Here is a 22,500-nt window from a genome sequence, read left to right as displayed (position 1 = left end):
CTGAGTTGTGATGTTCTCTGATGTGGTGCCTGTGCGCTGTGAACCTGTAGAGTAGCGTGCATGTCCAACAGGGGGAGGGAGATTAAGATCTTTGCCGGTAATGTGCAGCAATCTGTGCAGTCCATCTCAGCTGACTCAGCACTTCCCACACCGTGTGTGTGTGTGTGTGTGTGTGTGTGTGTGTGTGTGTGTGTGTGTGTGTGTGTGTGTGTGTGTGTGTGTGTGTGTGTGTGTGTGTGTGTGTGTGTGTGTGTGTGTGTGAGCGATACAATGCGATGCAGGCAGCTTTATGACTGTGTACTTGTGTGTGTGTGTGTGTGTGTGTGTGTTTGCGTGTGTGCGTGAGGCGCTGATGATGAGAAAGTGGCATGACCTCACTCAAAACATCCCTCTCCTTCCACCCCTCTACCTTCATATCTCATATGAGTCAGTAAGTTCTACTACTTTTATGAACCAATATGTCATTCAGCAGGTCTTTATCCCTTATTGTAAGATGCTAAATTAAATTGAAACAAGAGGGGGCGCACTTCAGCCTGGCGTGCCAGATTATAACATGAACAGTGTAGTCTGACACCAGAAAACTGGCCCGGGTCATTTCCCGATCCTTCCCCGTCTCTCTCTCTCTACTCATTTCCTGTCTCTCCTTCACTGTCCTGTCAAAAATGGAGGTATAAAAACCTGTAAACAATTGGAACATGTGGTCCTAGATTGTGGGTAACTAATTCATCCATTTTGCCCATCACTGATTGTTACACACAAACAGTGTTAGGATCCTGTTATCTCCAGTGGTGCAGTACTTGATCAACTTGCCGCTATGTGGGCTTGTCTAGTTTTCTGGGCTAGGCACACCTTGCATGTAACACTATGTACAGTATACAGTATATATGGTACAGCCTCTTTTGTTTCGTTTCAATTCACCATTGATTTGAGCAAACATCCTGGAAGCATTTTGATAAACTTTTTAAGTGAAGCCTGCCCCTAGCTACAGTTTTCTACTGAGATGCAAAAATGTCAACATATCAAATGTTTAAACAAACAAACAGTCACTTGGCAGAAAGTAACATCCCAATGACATCTCCGGTAAAATCTGCACCATCCAGATGCCTTCATGTTTACAAGCTATATTATAGCACTGATGGTTTGCCATCCAGTAGGCCTGTCGTGTTCTCCTAAACTACCTGGCTCTTCCCACCTGTGTGCCTACATAGAGGATCTAAGGCCTCAAGTCAATTGACTTCCTCCTGCCCTTTCCTACTGCCTCTGTCCTCTGGCCTTGGCGTTGCCTCTATGGAGAAAACAACAAAACGCAGAGTGACTTTTTGGGGGCTCTACCTCATTCAACATCCCGATTGCAAATGAGAAAATGGTCTCTGAATGGATTTTTTGTTGTTGCAAGACATTGAATAAAAACTTTGAACATGGAACCTGAACATAGAAGGCTGGAGGCTACAGGAAAGAGATGAGAGGAAGTAGATTGACTTGCAGGACATTAGGGACTGGTTTACTCTTCCACCTGTCTGACAAGGTGTGATAATAAACATCATCTTTGCTCAGCTGGCGGGTATTCCATAAGGGTGGTTTAGTAACTAACGGGGCGTTCACATACCAGCGTGGCTTGAGGCACGAGAATGGGTGTGTCTGATGCTGGTGCAGCAGCCCAAAACGACAACAATCGGATATGATTGTATATCAATTAGTTGCTGCATCCGTTGCCGCTTCTGTAGCAACTGCTTCATTGCCTGACACATGCGCGCCATCCGCCAACAATTTGACGATTCTCAACTCTTGGCGGAGATTACAACCAAGCTGATAGATAACATAAACCTGAGGCACTGGCGCAAGCAACGCCCACCCCACAGCCGAAATCTCACTTCAGTTCAGTTCAGTTATGGTTTATTTGAGTAGGGACAAATACACATCATGTAGGCTGTACAACAACCTAACAGATAAGTATCATAGCATTTGTAGCCATAGGCTAATTTCCAATGCCCGTCCCTAGAAGGCTTTTACTTCAAGGTCTTTGGAACAGTTGGCCACCCTGATATGGGACTTTAAATTACCAGTCACTTTCTTCATATGCACAAGACATACAAGGAAAAATGAAATTACGTTTTCTCTCTATACCATGCCAGGACAAGACATATGCAAGACTGACATTTTACAGACTGACATTAAGTGCAAGACAGGACGGGTAACAATGATGGACTGGTAACAATATGTGGTCAATAATAAATACAGTAGCCGACAAATGAACATTTAACACTCAACATTTAACATTGAACATGTAAACAGAGATGGATAATATAGAATTTAGACATTACAATAATAGGAATAATAACAGAAAAGTTATCACTTTTATACCGAATCAGTGGGATGAAGTCACTGAACCACCTGCCTGGAATACCCTTCACGTTGTCCAGCTCTGCTAGCTGGTTATTGCCAGACTATAATACCCCAAGGGAGTTATAATCTGGGAACCATCTACTCATTTTCTCATATTGGCGGTCGAGCTAAACACTTGAAATTACTGTCTAAAGCTTGATGGAATGCTGGGGTGCGTTTCTCGAAAGTGTAGTTGTTGGCCAGTTAGCAACTTGGGTAGTTATCAATGGGAAATTGCATTGTAAACATCAAAGTAGCTGATATCGTTAGCAACTATGGTTTCGAGAAATGCACCCCTGGTTTTGCATGTGGTGTTGACATGGTCGATCTGTGAACCAACGTCATGCTTCAAATTTGTCTAATTTGGCTTGATCACCCTCCCTGTTCTATGGCTGGGATCCCAAATTCAGTCGAAGATTTCAGCCAGGTTTTCCATGCTGTCCTTCATATCGGAACCAGTAAACAAGGCAGCATGGGAATTTCCAGGCTACATCACTACATATTATCTGCCTGGTAATAACCTGTAGTTTCATCAGTGATGGGGTTGGTGTCCACACCAATGTTTTGACAGACATGGACATAAAGATCATTGAGTTTAAAGTGTGTTCGACTGTAAATACTATTGACAGCATGCTGTGTTTTAAGACAAGAATTCAAACTCCTTAACGCCGTGTAGATCTACGGTTTTTATACGGATTTGTTTTTTTTCACTCAAAAGGTTTTGTTTTGTTTTGTTTTATGCCGTATTGGCATTTATGTTGCCGTGCATTCTTTTGTTACTTCCCTCGTTTCCATGCATCAGAAGCGAGCGGTGCCTTAACAACACCTCTGTTCTTAATATGGTCTCGTTTTTTTACTTAATAAATTTCAATTCATATCCTTAACCAGATGAGCTGTAAAAGGGACCTTGTCAAGGTTTTGCCCTCAGCGTGATGCTTAATGGAGGGGTTCCTGATGAGAACTGGTGCCATCTCTAACTGGACCATCGAGTGATGTTTATTTTGTTTTCTTTCTTTTTTTCTATTTTATAAGTGTGTAATTACTGCTAATGGATTGTATATGTTGATGTTACACTGTACCCAAGTACATAACTTTTAGAGATGTTTTTCAAGTCAGTGATCAAGGTATAAAACTGCCAAACCTTTGTATGATGAACTTTGTTCAGCATCTATTCTTACAGTATTACATTGCAGTGTATGAAATGTATTGGGAATTGCCAAATCTGACGATTAAATTAATTTTGACCTTTTGAAATGTGAAATGTGTTTTTTTTATGTCATCTCTGAGTAATTGTTGAAGTCACTAGAACTGTAATGCAAAAAGCATATTCAATACATTTTTTCTGATTTATTTTTTATTGTTTAATCTGATTTTATACAGAACTGGGGCATTTGGAACTGTATTAGTGTTATCTGTTGTTTCCATACCAAATTCAAACATCAAAGCTGAGAAATACAATAAAATATTAGTTTTTGAATGTTTTTCAAAATGTATGATATTGGCATTTTGCAGCCCTTCAACTAATATCTGTGCCGACACATGAAGCATGAAACTGTCAGGAAAACAGCATGTAGGCCTAATACATAGATTTTGAATGTATGAGAGTCAACGTCAGGGCACATCATGGTCATGGGCGGTATAATGTATTCACAGGGTCTATTTTACTGGTTATTAGGTCATTCTACAATCGGTGAGCTCATTTTTGACTTTCTGTACAAAACCTTCTGGTGTGACTCAGGGCACAGTCACACCACAGACTGTACTTGATCCCGTAAGTACAACTCTATTTGGCTAATTAGTTGATGACATCATTCCATGTGGCACACTGTGTTCGTAGACGTTTTAGGGTGTACTCACACAATACATTACGTTTGTAGGCCCACCAAACTAGGTGTACCATACAGTTTGTACCATGGTTGTCTCTGGTCCTTGGTCTGCACTCATTTTACACGTTTCAGGCTGTACTTGTACTTCTGGCTCTGTGAAGTTCCTGAGTTGGTGATCACACGCGTCATGCCCAACATGCATGGAACATGGAACCCTAATTCACCTGTCACTGGTCCAACAAACCAATTATAGGCCTCCTTTTAATTCAAAAAAGGAACGGTGAAATAAAATTAAACAATGAATAAAAGCCTTGAGTTGACCTGAACACACCCAGTTTTATCATAGATGTGTACAGATGTCTGCATGGTGAAACAAACAAAAGATGTAGACACATGTTCTCATTTCTCTCATGCTCTCATTTTTATAAAAATGTTATGTGCTGGTATTATATAGGCACAAACAGGCATCCGTTTGTCTTTTCTATGAAAGATAATGCAGGCGATGGCATGTGCATGAAAACTTTTTGGCTGACTTTTGGCTTTTCTTGCCATACCTCGAAGATTACAGATGTCAGGCTACTGGTGCCATAGCCATTTATGCCCTTTCTGTTAACATGCGACACATTCACCATTGTAACAAACTAAATCTGTCAGAGTTGGAATATGGTATAATATTTGTGTTTACAATATACTGGAAGAATACAAGCATTACTTGGAAAGCTTGTTTGTTTTTTTTAGTCGATATGAGGGAGAGGCATCACATCTGATTTGTCATCCGTGTGTGTGTGTGTGTGTGTGTGTGCGCGCCCCCCCACCGCCAAAGGGATGACACATCAGATGTGTGTGCGTGCGCAAGTGAGCGCATGCACGCGCGTGTGTTGCATTCAAAACATTGCCAAAACATTTATATTTGTATTGTGTTGTATAAACAGACTTGACTTTATTTAGAGTACCCCTGCTTCATGATCAAACAGTTGTGAGTGAGATGCCTAGTGATCTCTGGTGCATGCTGTCAAGAAAAGTAAAGGCAGGGAGCCTGAAATATTTGCATCGAAAGGCTGCATTTTGCGATTGTATTCCATTTGAAATATAGCATGTTATTATCATATTATATTACGAAAATAGTATGAGTTGAACAATTTTAATCATAGTCAAATCTCGCGATAGAGAATGATTTCTTTGCTGTCCACGTGATCTCCCCCCTCCCGTTATTTCCTGCAGCAACATTTGATGCTTGACTCCGTTGCAGTCTGTGGCTACCACGGCGTCAAGCGCAAGTGCACGCTGCTCAGTCTGTATCGTAATATTTTGCCAACAGTTGTCTGCATGCATTGCCAGCTTCTGTCACCAAAACGAGTGTACAGAGACACGTCTGTCTTTTACACGGTCTGTTCCCGTCAGTAATTGAGGGTGAGGTCCCGATTTTTGATCTTTGATTACTGGACATTTGGGAGAGCTATCAAAGGCAGACCAGATTCAACAATGGCGACAGCTGCGGTATCTGGCCCTGCAGGCGGCGGCCCCAACCCTGGCGAGGCCGAGCTTGTCCGTGGGCAGGCCTTCGATGTCGGTCCCCGCTACAGCAACCTGGCTTACATCGGAGAGGGAGCCTACGGAATGGTGTGGTAGGTGATGTTTTTGTTAGATCTGAATAGCTTTCAGGTGCGCTTTTTCTTTGAAGCCAGATTGAAGTAACTAACTTTGCCAACTTGAGTTAGATGTATGGCTAGTTTGGGGGTAGTTATTTTGTCCTGACAAACTTCGGACAATATTTCACTTTTGATCTAACAAGCGTGCCTCTTTGTTTTACGTCGGTTGCTGTCTTCAGTGTCTTGACATACACCTATCTGCGGGATATTAAAATGGCTATGAGGTGTGGGTTCTTACTGTAGTGGCTATCCATATCGAATCGGGGTGGAGTAGTACGCAAATCACCCAGTCAAGTAGTTGTCGGATAGCTTGGTTCCGTGCTTGAATGAGTGAAATCTTGGATCAAACCCACAAATCATCTTTCGGAAAGACTTCAACCGCTTCGCTAGCTGTTAACCGATGCCATAGGTTGACGTGGTGAATCTTCGGTTGATGATTCTGGACCAGGCGTTTTCAGATCATGGATGTTTGGGTTGGTCGTGTCCCAACTCCCAGCCGCTGTCAGAGCGCAACAAGTTGTTCGCTTTTGATGGATTCTTGGATGCAAAATGTCGAATCCAGCCTTTCGTGCCATGTCATAGTACTATGTTAAGTATCAGTGGCGTGCACAGTGTTTGGCACAGTTTTTGTTGCTAACGCGCAACATTGCATTTGACATGGTGTCGACACCTATGCTGAAGTACAGTACATTTGGATTTAGTCGTTAGCCTACAAGACATGGCTGGTGGTACAAGATACCGTCGACCTTTAGTCTCATGTGTAGGGATTTGTCTGCACGCAATGTTTACTAGGCCTATAGTAGATTCAGGAGTGCCAGGTCTGCTTAACTGATGGGAGTTCTTGCGCATAATTTTACGCGCATAACCAAGGCCTAGATGCAGTGTGGCAGTAACACTATAGCTGCGTAAAACCAACAGGATGTCAGCAGCAAAGCCGTGTTGTAGCCTAGAACTACACCACAGTGGCGTGGGTGCCGATGAGAAGACGGTCTGCACAGGATGCTTTGAGATGTGCTTCACCGAGAACTCACCTCACCCCCACCCCCGACAGATAGATGCGCACCACAGCGGACTGTCTCACTTGATCTCGATTCACGTGGACCGTCGAACGTGTGGTTATCTAACTATCGACATCAAAATCTGGAGATGGTACTGGTGAAAACTCAATGGGGTGCCATCAGAGAGAACGAGCGAAATAGCATAGCAGCATTAATAGCAATTTATCCGGAATGTGTATAAAGACAGAAACGGAAAGTGACATTTTCGAATCTAGTCAGCAGATGAAAATCAACCAACGGATGCATGTTTCGTTATGAAACATGGAACGAAAACAACCTGGATCACAGTGCAATAGTCTACCGAGACACATTGGTTGTAGTTGATGTTTTTTAGACTGTGAAGGATGCTGCTTCAAAGAGCTGTCTGTCGTGGGATGCACTTTATGCTGTAGACTTCAAATAGGCATGCGAGGGCAATTGATGGGTTCAAACAGGCTAGAGGGTCAATGTGGGTAGACCTGTTCAAGACCCCTGAGTTTTGTATTCTTCCAAGCATTGACATAATCTTTGCCACACTTTCTGACCATAAGCAGCCCTGAACTCCCTGCCGTTTTACTCTGTGTGCTGCCTTCTTTGCACTGAAACATGTTAAAAAAAATACAGTCCTTGTTGCATTTGAGTGTAATGGATGAAGAAGGAAAACACTTTCCCCTTGTTTTGACCTGACCCTGCTTTTGGGAGACAAATAAGATCTTGCATCAACCCCTTTTCTCACAACTAGGTTTAAATGGAAGTCCAAGTTCTGGCCTTTGGTACCGTCATATTGTCTTCTGGCATTCTTCTGAAAACGAACTCTTAAAGTGCACAGCGAAGCCAAAAATAACTCTCTCTTTTTTAGTATTAGTGTTTTAAAAGTGTATTCAACTTTTAATAGCCTGTTTTAACATTGTAAACTCTGTCTAAAAAAATACAGTTTGCATGATATGAATGTGGGCGGTTCTTGATATAAAATATATGATGAGTTGTTCCATTATGTGAGAAATCCTGTTTTGAACGGCAGTATCCACTCTTCAGTTCTACAGCAGTATACCACAGTATTAATGCAGCACTAATATGTTAAAAATGCTTTATTTTGTAGACAGGAAAAATCAGCATGAACTAACTGTAATTCTGCACTTTAATGCAGAAAATGAAACGTTTTGGACACAAAAGCAGTGCAATCCTTCAAAAACCCAGCAGTTTTCCTGTTCTACTCTGCAGTTAATTCTTTATTAGGGAGTTGTCCTCTGAAGGCAAAGATAGCGTAGATGATGGTGCAGAGATCAATTCAGTGGATGTATCAGTGACACCAGCACGAACTTGCATGTCTGCAAGGAAGAGGAGGATCAAATGAACACAAGAAGCTGTGTGTTGCGTGCGTGTGTGTGTGTGTGTGTGTGTGTGCGTGTGTGTGTGTGTGTGAGTGTGAGTGTGTCCATGTCCGTGTGTGTGCATGCGTGCAATTCCTGGGGGGCAGGGATTAAGAGGAAGTGAAAGTAGATTTTTTTTGTTGGTTTGTTTTTCTTTCTAGCTGCACCGTTGGCTGTTGGCTGGGAGCATATTTTTCCAGGCCGCCTAAGCTGCCTCGGACAACACTGGAAAACATGGAGAAGAGAGTTTGACTCCTCTCTTCTAATCATAGAAAAATTTGGATTTACCTTACACACACACACACACACACACACACACACACACACACACACACACACACACACACACACACACACAGAGACACACACACACGTCTCTCATAATCGTATACTCCCAGAAAACCCCTCCATGAGAAACGCCAAATGTAATGTCCAAAATGCCAACTATATTTTCCAAAATGCTCACCACATAGTCTGCTTCATAGGACGCACGCTGCATAGAGAATGTTGTCTGAAGTGAACGAGTGTACATTGCAGATGGAGACACGGACTACTTGAGCTCAAGTTCTATAGTCTGCTAAGTCTCTCTGTTTGGCAATCTGTAGAGGCAAGTCACATTGCTTTTCTCCCTACAAACGGCACTGTATGAATGAGCATACATTTCAGATTGAGGTGTAGGCTTTTTTAGGCTACAGTCTGACTACCATGTTATGACATTGCATTGCATTACATTCAGCTGACTCTTTTATCCAAAGCGACTTACAGGTTTTTTTTTGTTAGTACAAGATATTGGTTACAGTCCCTGGAGCAAGGTGGGGTTAGGTGCCTTGCTCAAAGGCAACTCAGCCATAGAGTGATATAGGGAGGGGGATTCAAACCTGCAACCCTCTGATCTAAAGTCCATCTACTTAACCACTAGACTAGGCCATGGCTGCCCCTGTGTTAGTCCTTTCATGACCCTGCGTGTGTGGAGGCTGCGCCACTCCAGCCCACATGATTTGCCTATCTCCACACAGGGCTTACTGTGATGCTGCCAGACCAGTGTTGCGGAGAGCTTACTTACGGTAATAGCCAGCCAGCCAGGCAGGCTAGCTGTGTTTTACTACAGACGTCGGGGTGATGCAATAACCAGAGAATGTGGCTGACCAGGAGCTTCAGCAGTAGGGGAGGAACAGGGCAGGAGCATAGTGCGTGCGCGTGCGTTTGCGTGTGCGCGCGTGTGCCTGTGCGCGTGGACGTGCGCGCGTGTGTGTGTTGCAAAACTGCACTCTTGAAGAGGGAGAAAGAAGTAGAAGCCTAGATGTCTTTGCTTACTATCTAAAAATGCCTTGTTACCCTTCTTATTATTTTATGCTACATCCTTTACCATGTGTTGGACGATGCGGTCAGTGTTGCGACTGCACACTACACCTTTATGTCTTTTACTTTTTGCAACTTTTTAAATTGCATCTTAATTTTTTGCTACGTCATCTTTACTTTGTGTTGGCCAGTGTTGTCAGTGTTGCAACTGTACACTGTGCCTTACCCTGTTCTTGCTTAAATGCTCTCCTTGGAAGTCGCTTTGGTCAAAGGTGTCTGCTACATGTATTGTAATGTATGCTTAATCGTTTGACTTTGTACGCGTGCATTTGCAACAGTCTTTCTATATTTTTGCTGGATTCCCGTCTTATACTATTTTCTCAGATATGTCTGCATTAAAGCACCTTCTTGTATGTGAAGTGACGGTATACTGGGAAAAACTAGCAATTACAAATTGAAAGGATGTTTAAACTTGACTAAAATGCAGCCTGTTTATGTTGTAAAGCTGTATGTATGCTGTAAAAAGTTTCCACTTGTGGGTTTCTGTCTGTGGCTTTTTCACAGCTCGCGACTTGTGTTTCAGTAAAGAGGTGTCTCGTGAAACCCCAGAGATTTTGCCACTTTGCACAAAGTGTTGACACTCCTTTGCCCCACACCCACCACTGGAGTGCACAGACGTTTTGCATCATGCTATGACATTACATCTATCCGGCTGTCCTTATCAAGTGGATTATATAAAGCTCGGACACTCCCCTCTGTAGCAATGTAAGGTAAAATGCCTCCCTTGACCCGAGAGTACTTACTGTTCGCCAAAGGACTCAAGATTGCAAGATGCATCCCCACAGTCGCCATGGTATCCAAGGTAATGTCTGCATACCACCAAGAAGGATGAAGCACATCCAACAGGATTAACTGTGGATGCAAGAGAAAGCTGTCTGAATTATCTGAAAGGGGTGTTTGGGTGCTAACCCGGACTGTATCCAAAAAACATAAAACCACAGGTGTCCAAATCACGGTAGAATTAAATGTGCACCTCAACTCTGCTGGTTCCAACAAAACTGTCCATAAAGAGCTACACAGGGTCAATACACTCGGCCAGTCACCCAAACATCCCTTTCAGACAGCTTCCTCTTGCATCCACAGTTAATCCTGTTGGATGTGGTTCATCCTTCTTGGTGGTATGCAGACATTGGCTGAATCTCAAATGGTGCACTTGTGCACTTTAGTGTTCATGTTTCAGTGCGCATGCCGTATTAGTTACGCACTGAAACACAGTGCCCGAAGTGCACAAGTGTGCCATTTGAGATCCAGCGATTACCTTGGATACTGTGGCTCACACCAAGAATTTCTCCTTTTTGAACTCTGATTTTTCACCCATAATGTTGTGTGCATTGCAAAATGTTGAGCAAAACTGTGTCCTACCCTACTTATTGAACCTTCACACTTCACCATACTGGTGCAATGTGCAATTAATGAAGAATGGCCAACAGGCTTGTCCACTTGAGCCATGAAACTTCCCACACTAAAATGACCGGTGTTTCCATTATTTTTTCCAACCCATGTATGTGTATGTGACGGGTGTGTGTACTACTAACTAATTGGCCTACATACTGTATACAGAAGAGGGGCATGGGCAAAGATGTCGTAAAAGCATCCAAGGTCCGGACTGCAGCACGTACAGTATCACTAACCTAAAGGTGGCTCCTGGTGGTACGTGAGCTGCTCTTCACTAACCAGGCCGTGCCCTTCTAGTCAGGCCAAGAGCGATACAAATATCGTTTCTGAGCTCCTGAAAAATCGGGAACTCCTCTCACTTTATCAGGAAGCATGCAACCATTAGCAAACCAAGGGAGGCGGGTCGACCGTGCCATTTGGTAAATGTTAGTCTCGAAGAGATCTGAAAGTCGATGATAATCAAGCTAGATCTTCACCTCCACATGTTACTTTTTGCGTGTTTGCAACCCTGCACTTTGAAGCCAGAGTTTCATACTGTGGCATTCATACTGCTCCTCCTGTCTTGCTCTACACATAGCACTGAGCATTTTTTTCTCTTTTCCGTTGTATAGTGTAACTATGTACTGTATGTGAGTTGTAGGAGCTTAGAGATCAGTTTGCCGTGTGTTGCAGTGGTTGTGATGTGATGGTTTTGGCTAGCTCATGGCACTCTCGATGTAAGACGGGTCCTGATTGGTGCGATACCTTGTGTCAATTTGGTCATGTGTCGACAAAGTTGCTAGTGTTGAATGAGCTGGTGTTGTGTAAATCCATTTATAATTTGATGGTTCTGTATACTTTTTTAATACATCGGTTCCAGCTAATAACACAATGGTAAGGAAATGTAGGTGGAAAATCAGGTCAACGTCAGGGCAACGCCTACGTTGCAAACCAGTTTCCGACCAACTGACCGACCAAATGACCTCGTATTGTAAACAATTGCTAAACTAAAAAAATAAACTGTGTACACTTAGTGACTGCTGCTGCAAAAAAATCTCTTTACAGTTACATAAAGGAAATGATATTCTGCACTCCAGTTATGGTCTCTCTCTGGTGTTACACATGGTAACACAAGTTCAAATCCCACCCTAACCAGCATGTAATGGTTGAAGTGCTCTTGTTGAGCAAGACGCCTAAACCCACATTGCTCCAGGGACTGTAACAAATACCCTGTACCTAAAGGTCGATGATATGATTTAGATAAAGGCACAGTGTAATTTACTGGCTTCTCCATTTAGCTTGACGGTCAGGCAACCTGCCGGTACAAGTGAGTGCAGTGCATACATGATCTGTGTGCATTGTGAGGGCCCAGGTCTCTTTATGGCTGGTTCACACCTAGTGTAATCACTAGTGAGTAGGCCTAAAGGGCAGTGTACTGTACACACATAGTAGTAAATTAACAGCTTTCTGTTACTCACTCTGAACTCTGAGTTCTTCTTCTCCTAAGTAGAGTAAAGTTACTTTTCTTGATTGCAAAGGAAATCAAGGTGTCTGGACTAGCAGCCTGCAGGATTGCATAATTGATTAAACATATTGCACATATAATTGCTTGCATGCAGACATTAGATGGATCAGGTTACACTAAGGTAGGGGTGACTGGCAAAGTCCCAGGGGCAGGATGCGGACCGCCACATAGTCCAATATGGCCCCAGACTTGGTGGCGGAAAATCGAAGAATGTCAATAAAGAAGTAAATATCTAATCCCTATTACTTTAGGTTTTCAATGGTCCTGATATACCTGCTGACCTCTACCTCAAGATGATTGACTAGCAACGCAATTCCAATATATAGTAGCAAAAATGTGCAATATTTTGAATTTGGGTTACTGGTCCGGCCCACTTGATATCAAATTGACGGTATGTGGCTCTGGCCCCCTGAGCCGAAATGAGTTTGACACCACTGGTTAAAGGCCTGTGTGTCTCTTTACCAGGCTACGTGTACACTTTCTGGAGCAGAGGAAGGAAAGCACACGGTGGCGTTTGTGACAGGCAGGGAGGCAGGCAGGGACTCTACTCTAAACACTGTCCTTATCAGCACTATCAGTAGCGAGGGATAAGAGGAGAGAAAGAGAGAGAGAGCGAGAGAGAGAGAGAGAAGGAAAAGGGAGAGAACGACGGAGACAATGGCTGCCTTGTTGGGTAGCACCCAATAACCCTATGGTCTGTACTAGTGCCTTCCCTGCCCTCTACTAAACACCCTTTAGACCTGTTGACTATGCAGTTTTTATTTTTTATTTTTAAAACACCTTTTTGATCAGTCTTGCAGTGACTTGGGCTGAGCTTTACTGGTGGTGAAGTCAGATTCGGGTTCGATTCCGGTCCGGGTCCTTTGCTGACCCTTCCCTGACTCTCTCTCCCACTTGCTTCTTGTCAATATCTTTACTGTCCTACCCCCCCCCCCCCCCCCCCCCCCCCCATATTTGCTGGCTACACAAGCAAAGAGTGTATTGAACACAGCTATGGCCATGCAGATTTGAATCTATTGCACCAAGCATTTCCTTTACAGGCTAAAAAGCCTCTCTGTCTCGCTGCAACTGCGAACCACACATACACGCCACGCAACTTTGACTATCTAGAGTTTGCACTGCTGTGTGGCGACACTGATTTTTGTTAACCAAATTATTTAGCCCTGTAAACCTGTTGTAGTTTCTGTTCTTCAACATGCATAGAGACGGGTACACGCACGCACATGCACTCGCGCGCACGTTTGTGCTGACATTTTGGATTTTTTTCTTCTTTAAAGCCCTATGGCATGATGACGTTGAATGTGCAAACCGTTTTTCAAAAAAAAGTAACCTTTTTTTGTTCAGCCCTAGGTATTATGCCCAAACTAAGGCACAAGTGAACCTGTCCCCTTCTGTCCCACAGTCTTTGAAGTTCACTAGGCTAGGCTAGGCTGCGTGAAATGGCAGATGGTGGTGGACTGGAGACTGCCTAGTCCTAAGCTGCTGCTGCCGGTAATGCTGCGTGTGGTGGCCACAGACGGGCAGGAAACATTTAGGAGTGGAGCCTCACTCTGAAAGCAGAGGGGTGAAGGCCAACAACAGACTGACTCAGTCAACACCCCCCACCCAATGCCCCACCTCTATGTTTCTAAAGCTTTCTTTCTTTCTTTCTGTCTTTCTTGCTTTCATTCTTTTTTTCTTTCGCTTTCTTCCTTTATTTCTTTTGCTTTCTTTTTTCAAACTCTTTCCTTCTGTCTTCTCCTCTCTTGGTCTGAGTTCTCTCTCTCTCTCTCTTTCTTTCTCTCTCTTTCTTTCTCTCTCTTTCTTTCTTTCTTTCTTTCTTTCTTTCTTTCTTTCTTTCTTTCTTTCTTTCTTTCTTTCTTTCTTTCTTTCTTTCTTTCTTTCTTTCTTTCTTTCTTTCTTTCTTTCTTTTCTCAATCTCTCTCCTTCTGTCTTCTCCTCTCTTGGTCTGAGTTCTCTCTCTCTCTCTCTCTCTCTCTCTCTCTCTCTCTCTCTCTCTCTCTCGCGCGCGCGCGCTCTCTCTCTCTCTCTCTCTCTCTCTCTCTCTCTCTCTCTCCTCCTGGTGACCAGTCTGATGTCATGGCTTTTTTGGCAGACATTTGGGAGTGCGTTGGCTGCACCAACAAGAGAGGGAGAGCGAGAATGAGAGAGGTGTGCACGCTTACAACTCTGCCATCAAACCAACCAGCCCACCTCACAGTCACTGACCTTCTGCCTCACTCTCTAGCGCGCACACATGCACACAGTCATTCTTACACACACACACACACACGCACACACACGCACACACACGCACACACACACGCACACACACACACACACACACACACACACACACACACATACACACACACACATGCTGTCGCTGTATTCCACACACATGGCACACCGTCATTCTTTCACACTCATACACACACGCATGCACACCCAGGAGGAGCGTGGCATGGCATGCCAGTGGCATTGGCGCTCCTGCCAGGCTGCTCAGCTGCTCTGCCACCACGATCCTAGTAACCACGGCAACCTCTCCTAGCGCTGACGTCAGCTCACACACGGTACACACATACTCCAATCAGTCAGCTTTGTGATGGAGACCAACATCTCTGGAGTGAGCTTGTGTGCGTGTGTGCGTGCGTGTGCGTGTGTGCGTTCTTATTTGCTACTATGTGTGTTCTTGCTACTATGTGCATGGGTGTGTTTTTGTTTACCTGTTTTTTTTATTTTTTTACTGCTAACTTTTGGTTATACAAGCGCTATGGATTTGCTATTCACTTCACTTTTCACATATTTTCGGCCTGTAAAAACGCTACTCCATTTTAGAACAAAGGACAACGCATACTCTACACTTTTAAGGTGACAATCAGGTATAACCATGCCTGAATAGACATGACTTAAAAAGAGAACCTGGTGCCGTGTGGGTGTCCATATTTGTTATTTCTTAACTATTTTCACTGCATTTTGACTAACATATCGAAACGCGTTTTCAGCGTCTTGAGGATGAGCACACTTGTCGAAATGTTGGTCACTTTAAGTGCACTGAAAATAAAGAAGAAATAATAAGAAATAGACATCCGTGTGGCACCAGCGTTTCTTCCTTTTTAACTACTCCTTTCTGGTTTGTGTTAGATTTGAACACTGTTCTTTGCAGTTACAGCGCAATCAGAGGACCGATCAATTCTTTGTAAAGCCTCCCCTTTTCTCATGCTCACTGCATGCAGCATGTGTAATTACTTTACACTTAGTTGAGGCTTTTATCCAAAGCTACTCCGTTATTTACAGGGTATTAGTTACAGTCCCCGGAGCAATGTTGGGGTTAGGTGCCTTGCTCAGAAGCACTATAGCCATGGATGGATTTATAGGGAGAGGTAAGGGTGGGATTCAAACCGGCAACACTCTGGCCTTAAGACCACGTCCCTAACCATTAGGCCAGGGCTGCCCCATATTAGCCCACGGCTGCCCCATCGCATGCAACATGCAGTCTGCAAACAAGCGGAAACTAAAGCCACCCACAGAATCTTTTGGACGTGGGTTGAGGCTTAACCCATACAGTGGCATTATGATTGTAGGCCAGGGTTGGGAGGTTTTATTAGAAGGTTGCCATATCAAAGTTTTTGAGCCGTTAAGATTAGATGTAATGGCGTTGTTGTTTGTGCAGTACCCTTGTTGATTAAGAGGTGCTTAGCTTGCTCCAATTCTAACACATGTCTTGTATCGCCAATTGTTCCCGGCAAACTAAATCATGTTATCAGTTTTAAATCATGCCATCCAAGTTTAAGTTCATTCATCCTGCTGTGCAGCCCTTGTGCTTCTCCTCCAACACTTCCTTTTTGCACTGAGGGTTTGCCCCTGCAATATTGAGAAACGTTTCCTTCCTCGAGAAGTAGATTCTCACAGTCTGCAGAATGGCTGGATTTGAATGGGGAAGAACGACCCATTGCACAGAATGAAATGCATGCACAGCCGTGGTCTACTGCTTAGGGAGTTTGCTCTTTAGATCAGACTCGGGTCAGAGGTACAAAGGTGCCTTTACCCTTTCATCTGTGGCTGAAATACCATTGTGTAAGGGCCCTAACCCCACATGGCTCCAGGGACTATATCCGGCACCAAACCTTGGATAAAAGCACCAGCTAAGTGTAACATGAATGAATGTATTGACTTGAGCCAGGGTTACCAGGATGAGGAACGTGGGTCGTGTCCTATACCCTCATCTAGGGCCGTAACGATATTGTATCGAATCGAGAAATCATGATATGCAGAGTCTCAATACTGTATCGTGATACAAAAAGCCAGTATCATGATACACCCTTTCAAAGTTTTGTTACCCTTCAGTACAGAAAACAACCACATGATATGTGATGGTGCTTCCAAGCTTCACATAATTACCATTATTATTTCACTTTTTTTGTATTATTAGTAACCTCTTGTAACCTATTCTTCCTATAAACGATCATCAAAAAGATGCATTAAAAAAATTGTGGGTTGTATCGAACCGTAGATCAAAAATCGTGATACGAACCGAATCGTGAGTTGAGTATATCGTTACAGCCCTACCCTCCTCTATGGCTGAAGTGCCCTAACCCTACAACACTTCTTTCTCGACTGATGTAGTGATCTAGCTCAGCAGGGCGAGGCCCAGGAAGCAGGGGCAGGGCCTGTGGTTAGGTAGGTTAATACTCAGGTTGCAAGTGTCTCCGCAAAAGACAGCAGGCACAATTATAATCCTATTATTTGGTGGGAAATGGCTAACTGATGTCGCGATACTATCGCAATCTGTGATAGTCGGCCTGGCCATCCGAGCCGAGTCATCCTGCTCCATTATCCTCCCTCTCACGGTCTCTTGTCTCTGTTTCTCCCAAACAAATGAGCAGTGTCCATTGCAATTGTCCAGTTGGCGGAACCAGGCACACTGCCATCGCCATTTCCTCTCCTCTCCTCTCCTCTCCTCTCCTCTCCTCTCCTCTCCTCTCCTCTCCTCTCCTCTCCTCTCCTCGTCAGTTGCATTTAACAATCACCACTTCCCATGTTCTGTCATGGCTGTACAAAGCCTTTCATGTCATGAAGAAGATGCCATGCTTGACGTTAAAGGTCTTTTTTTTCATAAGCTGGCTAACAGCATCCTTCCATGAAGGTATATTATCCATGTTCATCATTGCTATGCATCCCTTGACATGAGCTGGCTGAAGACTGTTCTCTCGCCTTCTGTCATGATGATGAGGAGATCTATCCAGCTTTATGTTGCCTCTTGGAACACAAGATATTTAGAACGAGCGTCCTCTCTAGACTTCATGAAGGTTACTTGTCCAGCTTTCCTTTGCATGTCTTTATGAACTGGGCCAACCAGAATTCTGTGAAATGTAAGTTTTGGGATGTTATGTGTATTGTTGTCCTGTCTTAAACAAGTCTTTCTCGGGGATGCAAAATGAATTTCAGTGTGAACTGACAATAAAGTTTTGTATTGTATCGGAAATGGGAGATGGGTGGAGTCACGGAAGGGTTTTCCGTGACGGACTCACGAGATTGCTTTCTATATGAAACTGCAACAGATTTTGTGTAACAGTGGTCCGTGCTCATTTACCAGAATGTTGTGAGATCATGTTGACTGGGCAAAGACCATTGAGAGTACATCTCTGGGCAAAGACGCTTGACTTGCTTTCTGCCACAGCCTCCCCGTTCATGTCGACTGTGATGGTATGGAGGATGGCTGCAGTTCTGTTGTTTTTTCCCTCCTCATATTTTTCCCTTCTGTCTGACTTGCTAGAGGTTTGTGTGAAGAAGGTCTTGCTGAATGTCGAAAGCTGTCAAGGGCTGGTGTGCTGGTGGTGGTGGTGGTAGTGGAGTGGGGCTAGGACCAAAAAATCTCTCTCTCTCTCTCTCTCTCTCTCTCTCTCTCTCTCTCTCTCTCTCTCTCTCTCTCTCTCTCTCTCTCTCTCTCTCTCCTCTCTCTCTCTCTCTCTCTCTCTCTCTCTCTCTCTCTCTCTCTCTCTCTCTCAGCTGAAGCATGGCTGTGCTAGTGCTAGCGAGAGAGTGAGTGCCTTCCTGTACTCACTGGGCCAGGTTGCCATGGTAACAGCCTGTTGCATAACCAGCCTTGCTGCTCGCCTGCCGCAATATATGGAAAGTCTCGTAGTCCTGTCTCCCTGGAAACAATCTCTCTCTCTCTCTCTCTCTCTCTCTCTATCCTCTCTCTCTCTCTCTCCTCTCTCTCTCTCCTCTCTCTCTATCCTCTCTCTCTCTCTCTCTGTCTCTCTTGCTGTCTTGCTGTCTTGCTCTCATGCACTTTGTCTCTCGCTCGCTCTCATGCGCTTTCTCTCTCTGTCCCTCCCTCTCTGTTTTGTGTTCATGTTCGCACACACCAATGTTTGTTTTACATCCTTTTGAGTTCACTGGACGCCATCCATCAGTCATGTTAAGGCTTTTTGCTAGTCCCACTCCTGGTGTGTGTGCGTGTGTCTGTGTCTGTGTATGTGTGTGTGTGTGTGTGTGTGTGTGTGTGTGTGTGTGTGTGTGTTTTGACATCATGCCCCCCCAAAGGCTTCTTCTTTATAGAACACTCCACCCACCATATAGACACGCACTCACGCACAGCTTTTCCAGGAAACGCCAAAAAAACAGTGTGTATGTGAGCGTGTGAGTCTGCAGACCTGTTCTTTGTACGTTTGACTTCTGGTTTTTGCATTCCTATAGTCAATGCTTGTGCTCGTGTGTGCAGTGGGTTTTTGGGCAGTGTGCAACTCTGCTCAGACTGTGTGTGCGTGTGTGTGTGTTTGTGTGTTCTCGCGTTGTTGTCCTGTTTGTTGGTTTGTGTGTCTGTGTGTACGCATACACGTGTGTGCTCTCGCGTTGCGGTCTTGTGTGTGTATGCTCTCGCGTTGTGCTAGAGAGAGAGGCTGCACTGGAGCTGGCACAGACCGACACTCGAGCCGCAGGCTACACAAGGCCCTCCGCCCACACACACTCTTCAGCTGGAGCCGCCTGTGTGTGTACTGTGTATATGTGTGTACATGCCCAAGTCTGTGCATGGATAGTATGTGTGCATGCATGCACACATGCATGGCGTGTGTGTGTGTGTAAGGCGTTAATGTGTGGCGGAGGTGGATTTGGCGTGGAGCAGCTAAGAGTGTGTGTGCGCGCGCACTGTGTGCTGTATGAGTCTTACTGACCCATATTGAACAGAGGTGAGCTTAGAGATGCAGATAGCTGCATAATAAGAGGCCCATAGCTGCGGCTTGTGGCATATAGCCTCTTTTCGGTGTGTGTGTGTGTGGAGGAGCATAGCTCTCTGCATGTGTGTGTGTGGCAGGCAGCATAGCTGCTGTTTATAGCACATGGAGCATGGCCTCTTCTCTTCTCAGACACTGGCGTCTTTTCAGACATTGGAGTGTACCACTGTTCCAGCTTGAGTGTTTCCTCTCTGTGTGTGCGTGCGTGCGTGCGTGCGTGCGTGCGTAGGAGAATAGCGTATAGCGCGCAGTGTATAGCACAGGGCTGTATGTGTGCGTGTTGCATAGCTGCTCCTATCATGCACAAGCTCTTGTCTCTCCTTGCTATGTCATTGCCGTGTCTGCAACCAATCGGTTCCAGCTTGCATGTTTCCTTTTTAGCGCCGCACAGGGTTACCGGACACTAGTAGTTCCTTATTCTTGGTGCACCTCATAGTGTGTCTGTTAGATGGGGAGACGTGGCCAACGCAGCCTAATCTGTTACATGGGGGTGCATCCCATTATCCACCCCCAGGGTTTCCCAAACTTAAAGGGACAGTTTGGTCAATTTCAACATGCAGTTGTATTGCTCACGCTACCCTTGACTTGTCAGTACCTGGTGATGCCACATTTTTCGGCTCAGCCCTTTCCGAGATATGAGCAATTCTAATGGGGGCAGCGTTTGTTTACATTTTAAAAAAATGAAACATAGGCCAACTCCAAATATTTTCCCAAAAGGTACTGCTGTTTGCTAGTTGTCTGCTGATGTTTTATAACCTTTTGGATGTTTTTGGGAATAAATAAAAATGTTTTTTTGAAATGTAAACAAAGAGCTGCCCCCATTACAATGACCAGGATCTCGGAAACGGCTGAAGAAGAAGGAAAAAAAATCTCAGGCACTGACAAGTCCAGGGTAGTGTGAGCATTACAACTGCATGTTGAAATGGACCAAACTGCCCCTTTAACAATGACAAGGCCCCCATGTACCGGAAGATTCCAGCCTAGGTCCCCCTTACACAGCACCCCCTTTCACAACAATAGTGTAGGTCTTGTGAGTCAGTGCCACACGGGGATATATAACATATCGGTATAATGCAAATCTTGACAAATATTGTTTCATTTGCTTTTGGTTTATTTTAGTAGACATTAGTTATTCAATTTATGCAATTATTTTGTTTGTTTGCTTTACTTTTCCGGCCAACCTGCTGCAGCCCCATTAGCACCCTCTTGCAGCCCCCAAGATCAGAGTGTCGCAGGTTCAAATCCCATCATCAACTCTCCCTACACGGTCCATCCATGACTGTAGTGCCCTTGAGCAAGACCACCTAACCTCACATTGCTCCAGGGACTGTAACCAATAACCCTGTAAATAACTGTGAGTCGCTTCGATAAAAGCGTCAGCCAAGTGTAGTGTACTGTATCTAACCTCCCGTTCTCGTTGTGTGCTTGTGGCCTCATCATGTGAGACAAGGCGTCATTGACGATAGACGTTTCATTCAATAATTCGCACAACTGACCTGTGATTTTCCTCATTTGCTATTGGAATGTTGAATGGGGAAAGGTCCCCCAAAAGTTGTTGTGGCTAGACTGACAACTTGGGAAACTTGTTTTTTCCACCGAAGTGGGGCGTCACAAGAGACCACAAGGACAAGGTGCTAAGGACCAGAGGTTTAGTACGTGGCTCGACCCTACCTGCATAATTAATCCAGGTGTATGTGAGATGTTACTGTTGTTTGCATGTAGTGTGACCATAAGGAAAGGAGGTTAGCATTAAAGGAGCACTCCTGCCAATTTCAATATGCTGTTGCATTGCTCACACTACCCTTGACTTGTCAGTACCCGATGATGCTGCACTTTTTGGCTCAGCCATTTCCGAAATATGAGTTTTTCTAATGGGGGCAGATTTTGTTTACATTTTAAAAAATACTCCAAATATTTTCCTAAAAGATATCGTTGTTTGCTAGTTGTCTGCTGATGTTGCATAACCTTTTGGATGTTTTTGGGAATGAATCAAGATGTGTTTTTTTTTTTTCAAGAATGTAAACAAACACCTGTCCCTGACCTGACAAGGATCTGAAATTGGCAGGAGTTACCCTTTAACTCACGCATGTGAAGTGGCCAGCCCAAGCCATGGCCCCATGCCGGTCACCGCAAGCAGCACGTTTCAGTTGTTCATGCCGACAAATGGGAGTAGGTCCAGTTGTCTTCCCGCGACCGCATCCTTCCTCCAGCAACAAATCCGTCACAGGTTTAGTCCATGGGAGGTCGCGTATGCCTTTCACTCACAGGCTCTCACCCTGCGACCTCGGGTGTGACCATCGACAATCCCCACTGTTCTCAACCACCTGTTCTTATATAGCCAGTCCCAGACCAAAATCAATGCCCCCCCCTAACACACACACACACACACACACACACCTGGGGCGCAATGAGGTGTGTTGATAACGGTGTACTGTAAATCTCTAATTTACTCCCTGTCCCTACCGTAGCAAGGTTAGATGATGGGATGGACCCAATGATTTTAAATGTAATTAATGCTAGTAACCTGGTCCTGGACATCCCGAGGGGCTTGGGCCAGGTATTTCAGTAAAGGTATTTCACTAAAATGCTTATCTGCGAACCTCCCGTGTTCAAACTGGGCTCTGAACTTTTTCCACACGTGACTGTGTTACCCGTATGAACCTGCTGACGGCCACGGCATAGTATTTTGCGGTTCGCATTGTGAACCAACTTTCCGGTTCACGAACGCTAAAATCTGTGGCGTGAACACGACGGCCGAGTC

General features: G+C 44.5%; 1 protein-coding gene across 1 annotated transcript in view; it reads left to right on the top strand.

Moving 5' to 3' along the window:
* The first annotated feature begins 5,454 nt into the window (after positions 1–5,454).
* mapk1 (mitogen-activated protein kinase 1) overlaps positions 5,455–22,500 on the top strand; it is a 50,865-nt gene continuing 33,819 nt past the window's right edge. Inside the window, exon 1 of the mRNA XM_063195080.1 lies at positions 5,455–5,833. Coding sequence (XP_063051150.1) covers positions 5,691–5,833 — 143 coding nt within the window. The 5' untranslated portion in view covers positions 5,455–5,690. The remainder of the gene's footprint in view (positions 5,834–22,500) is intronic.

This window comes from Engraulis encrasicolus, chromosome 3, assembly GCF_034702125.1.
Source record: "Engraulis encrasicolus isolate BLACKSEA-1 chromosome 3, IST_EnEncr_1.0, whole genome shotgun sequence".
Lineage (NCBI taxonomy): Eukaryota > Metazoa > Chordata > Actinopteri > Clupeiformes > Engraulidae > Engraulis > Engraulis encrasicolus.
This window is presented reverse-complemented; position numbering and strand designations above follow the sequence as displayed.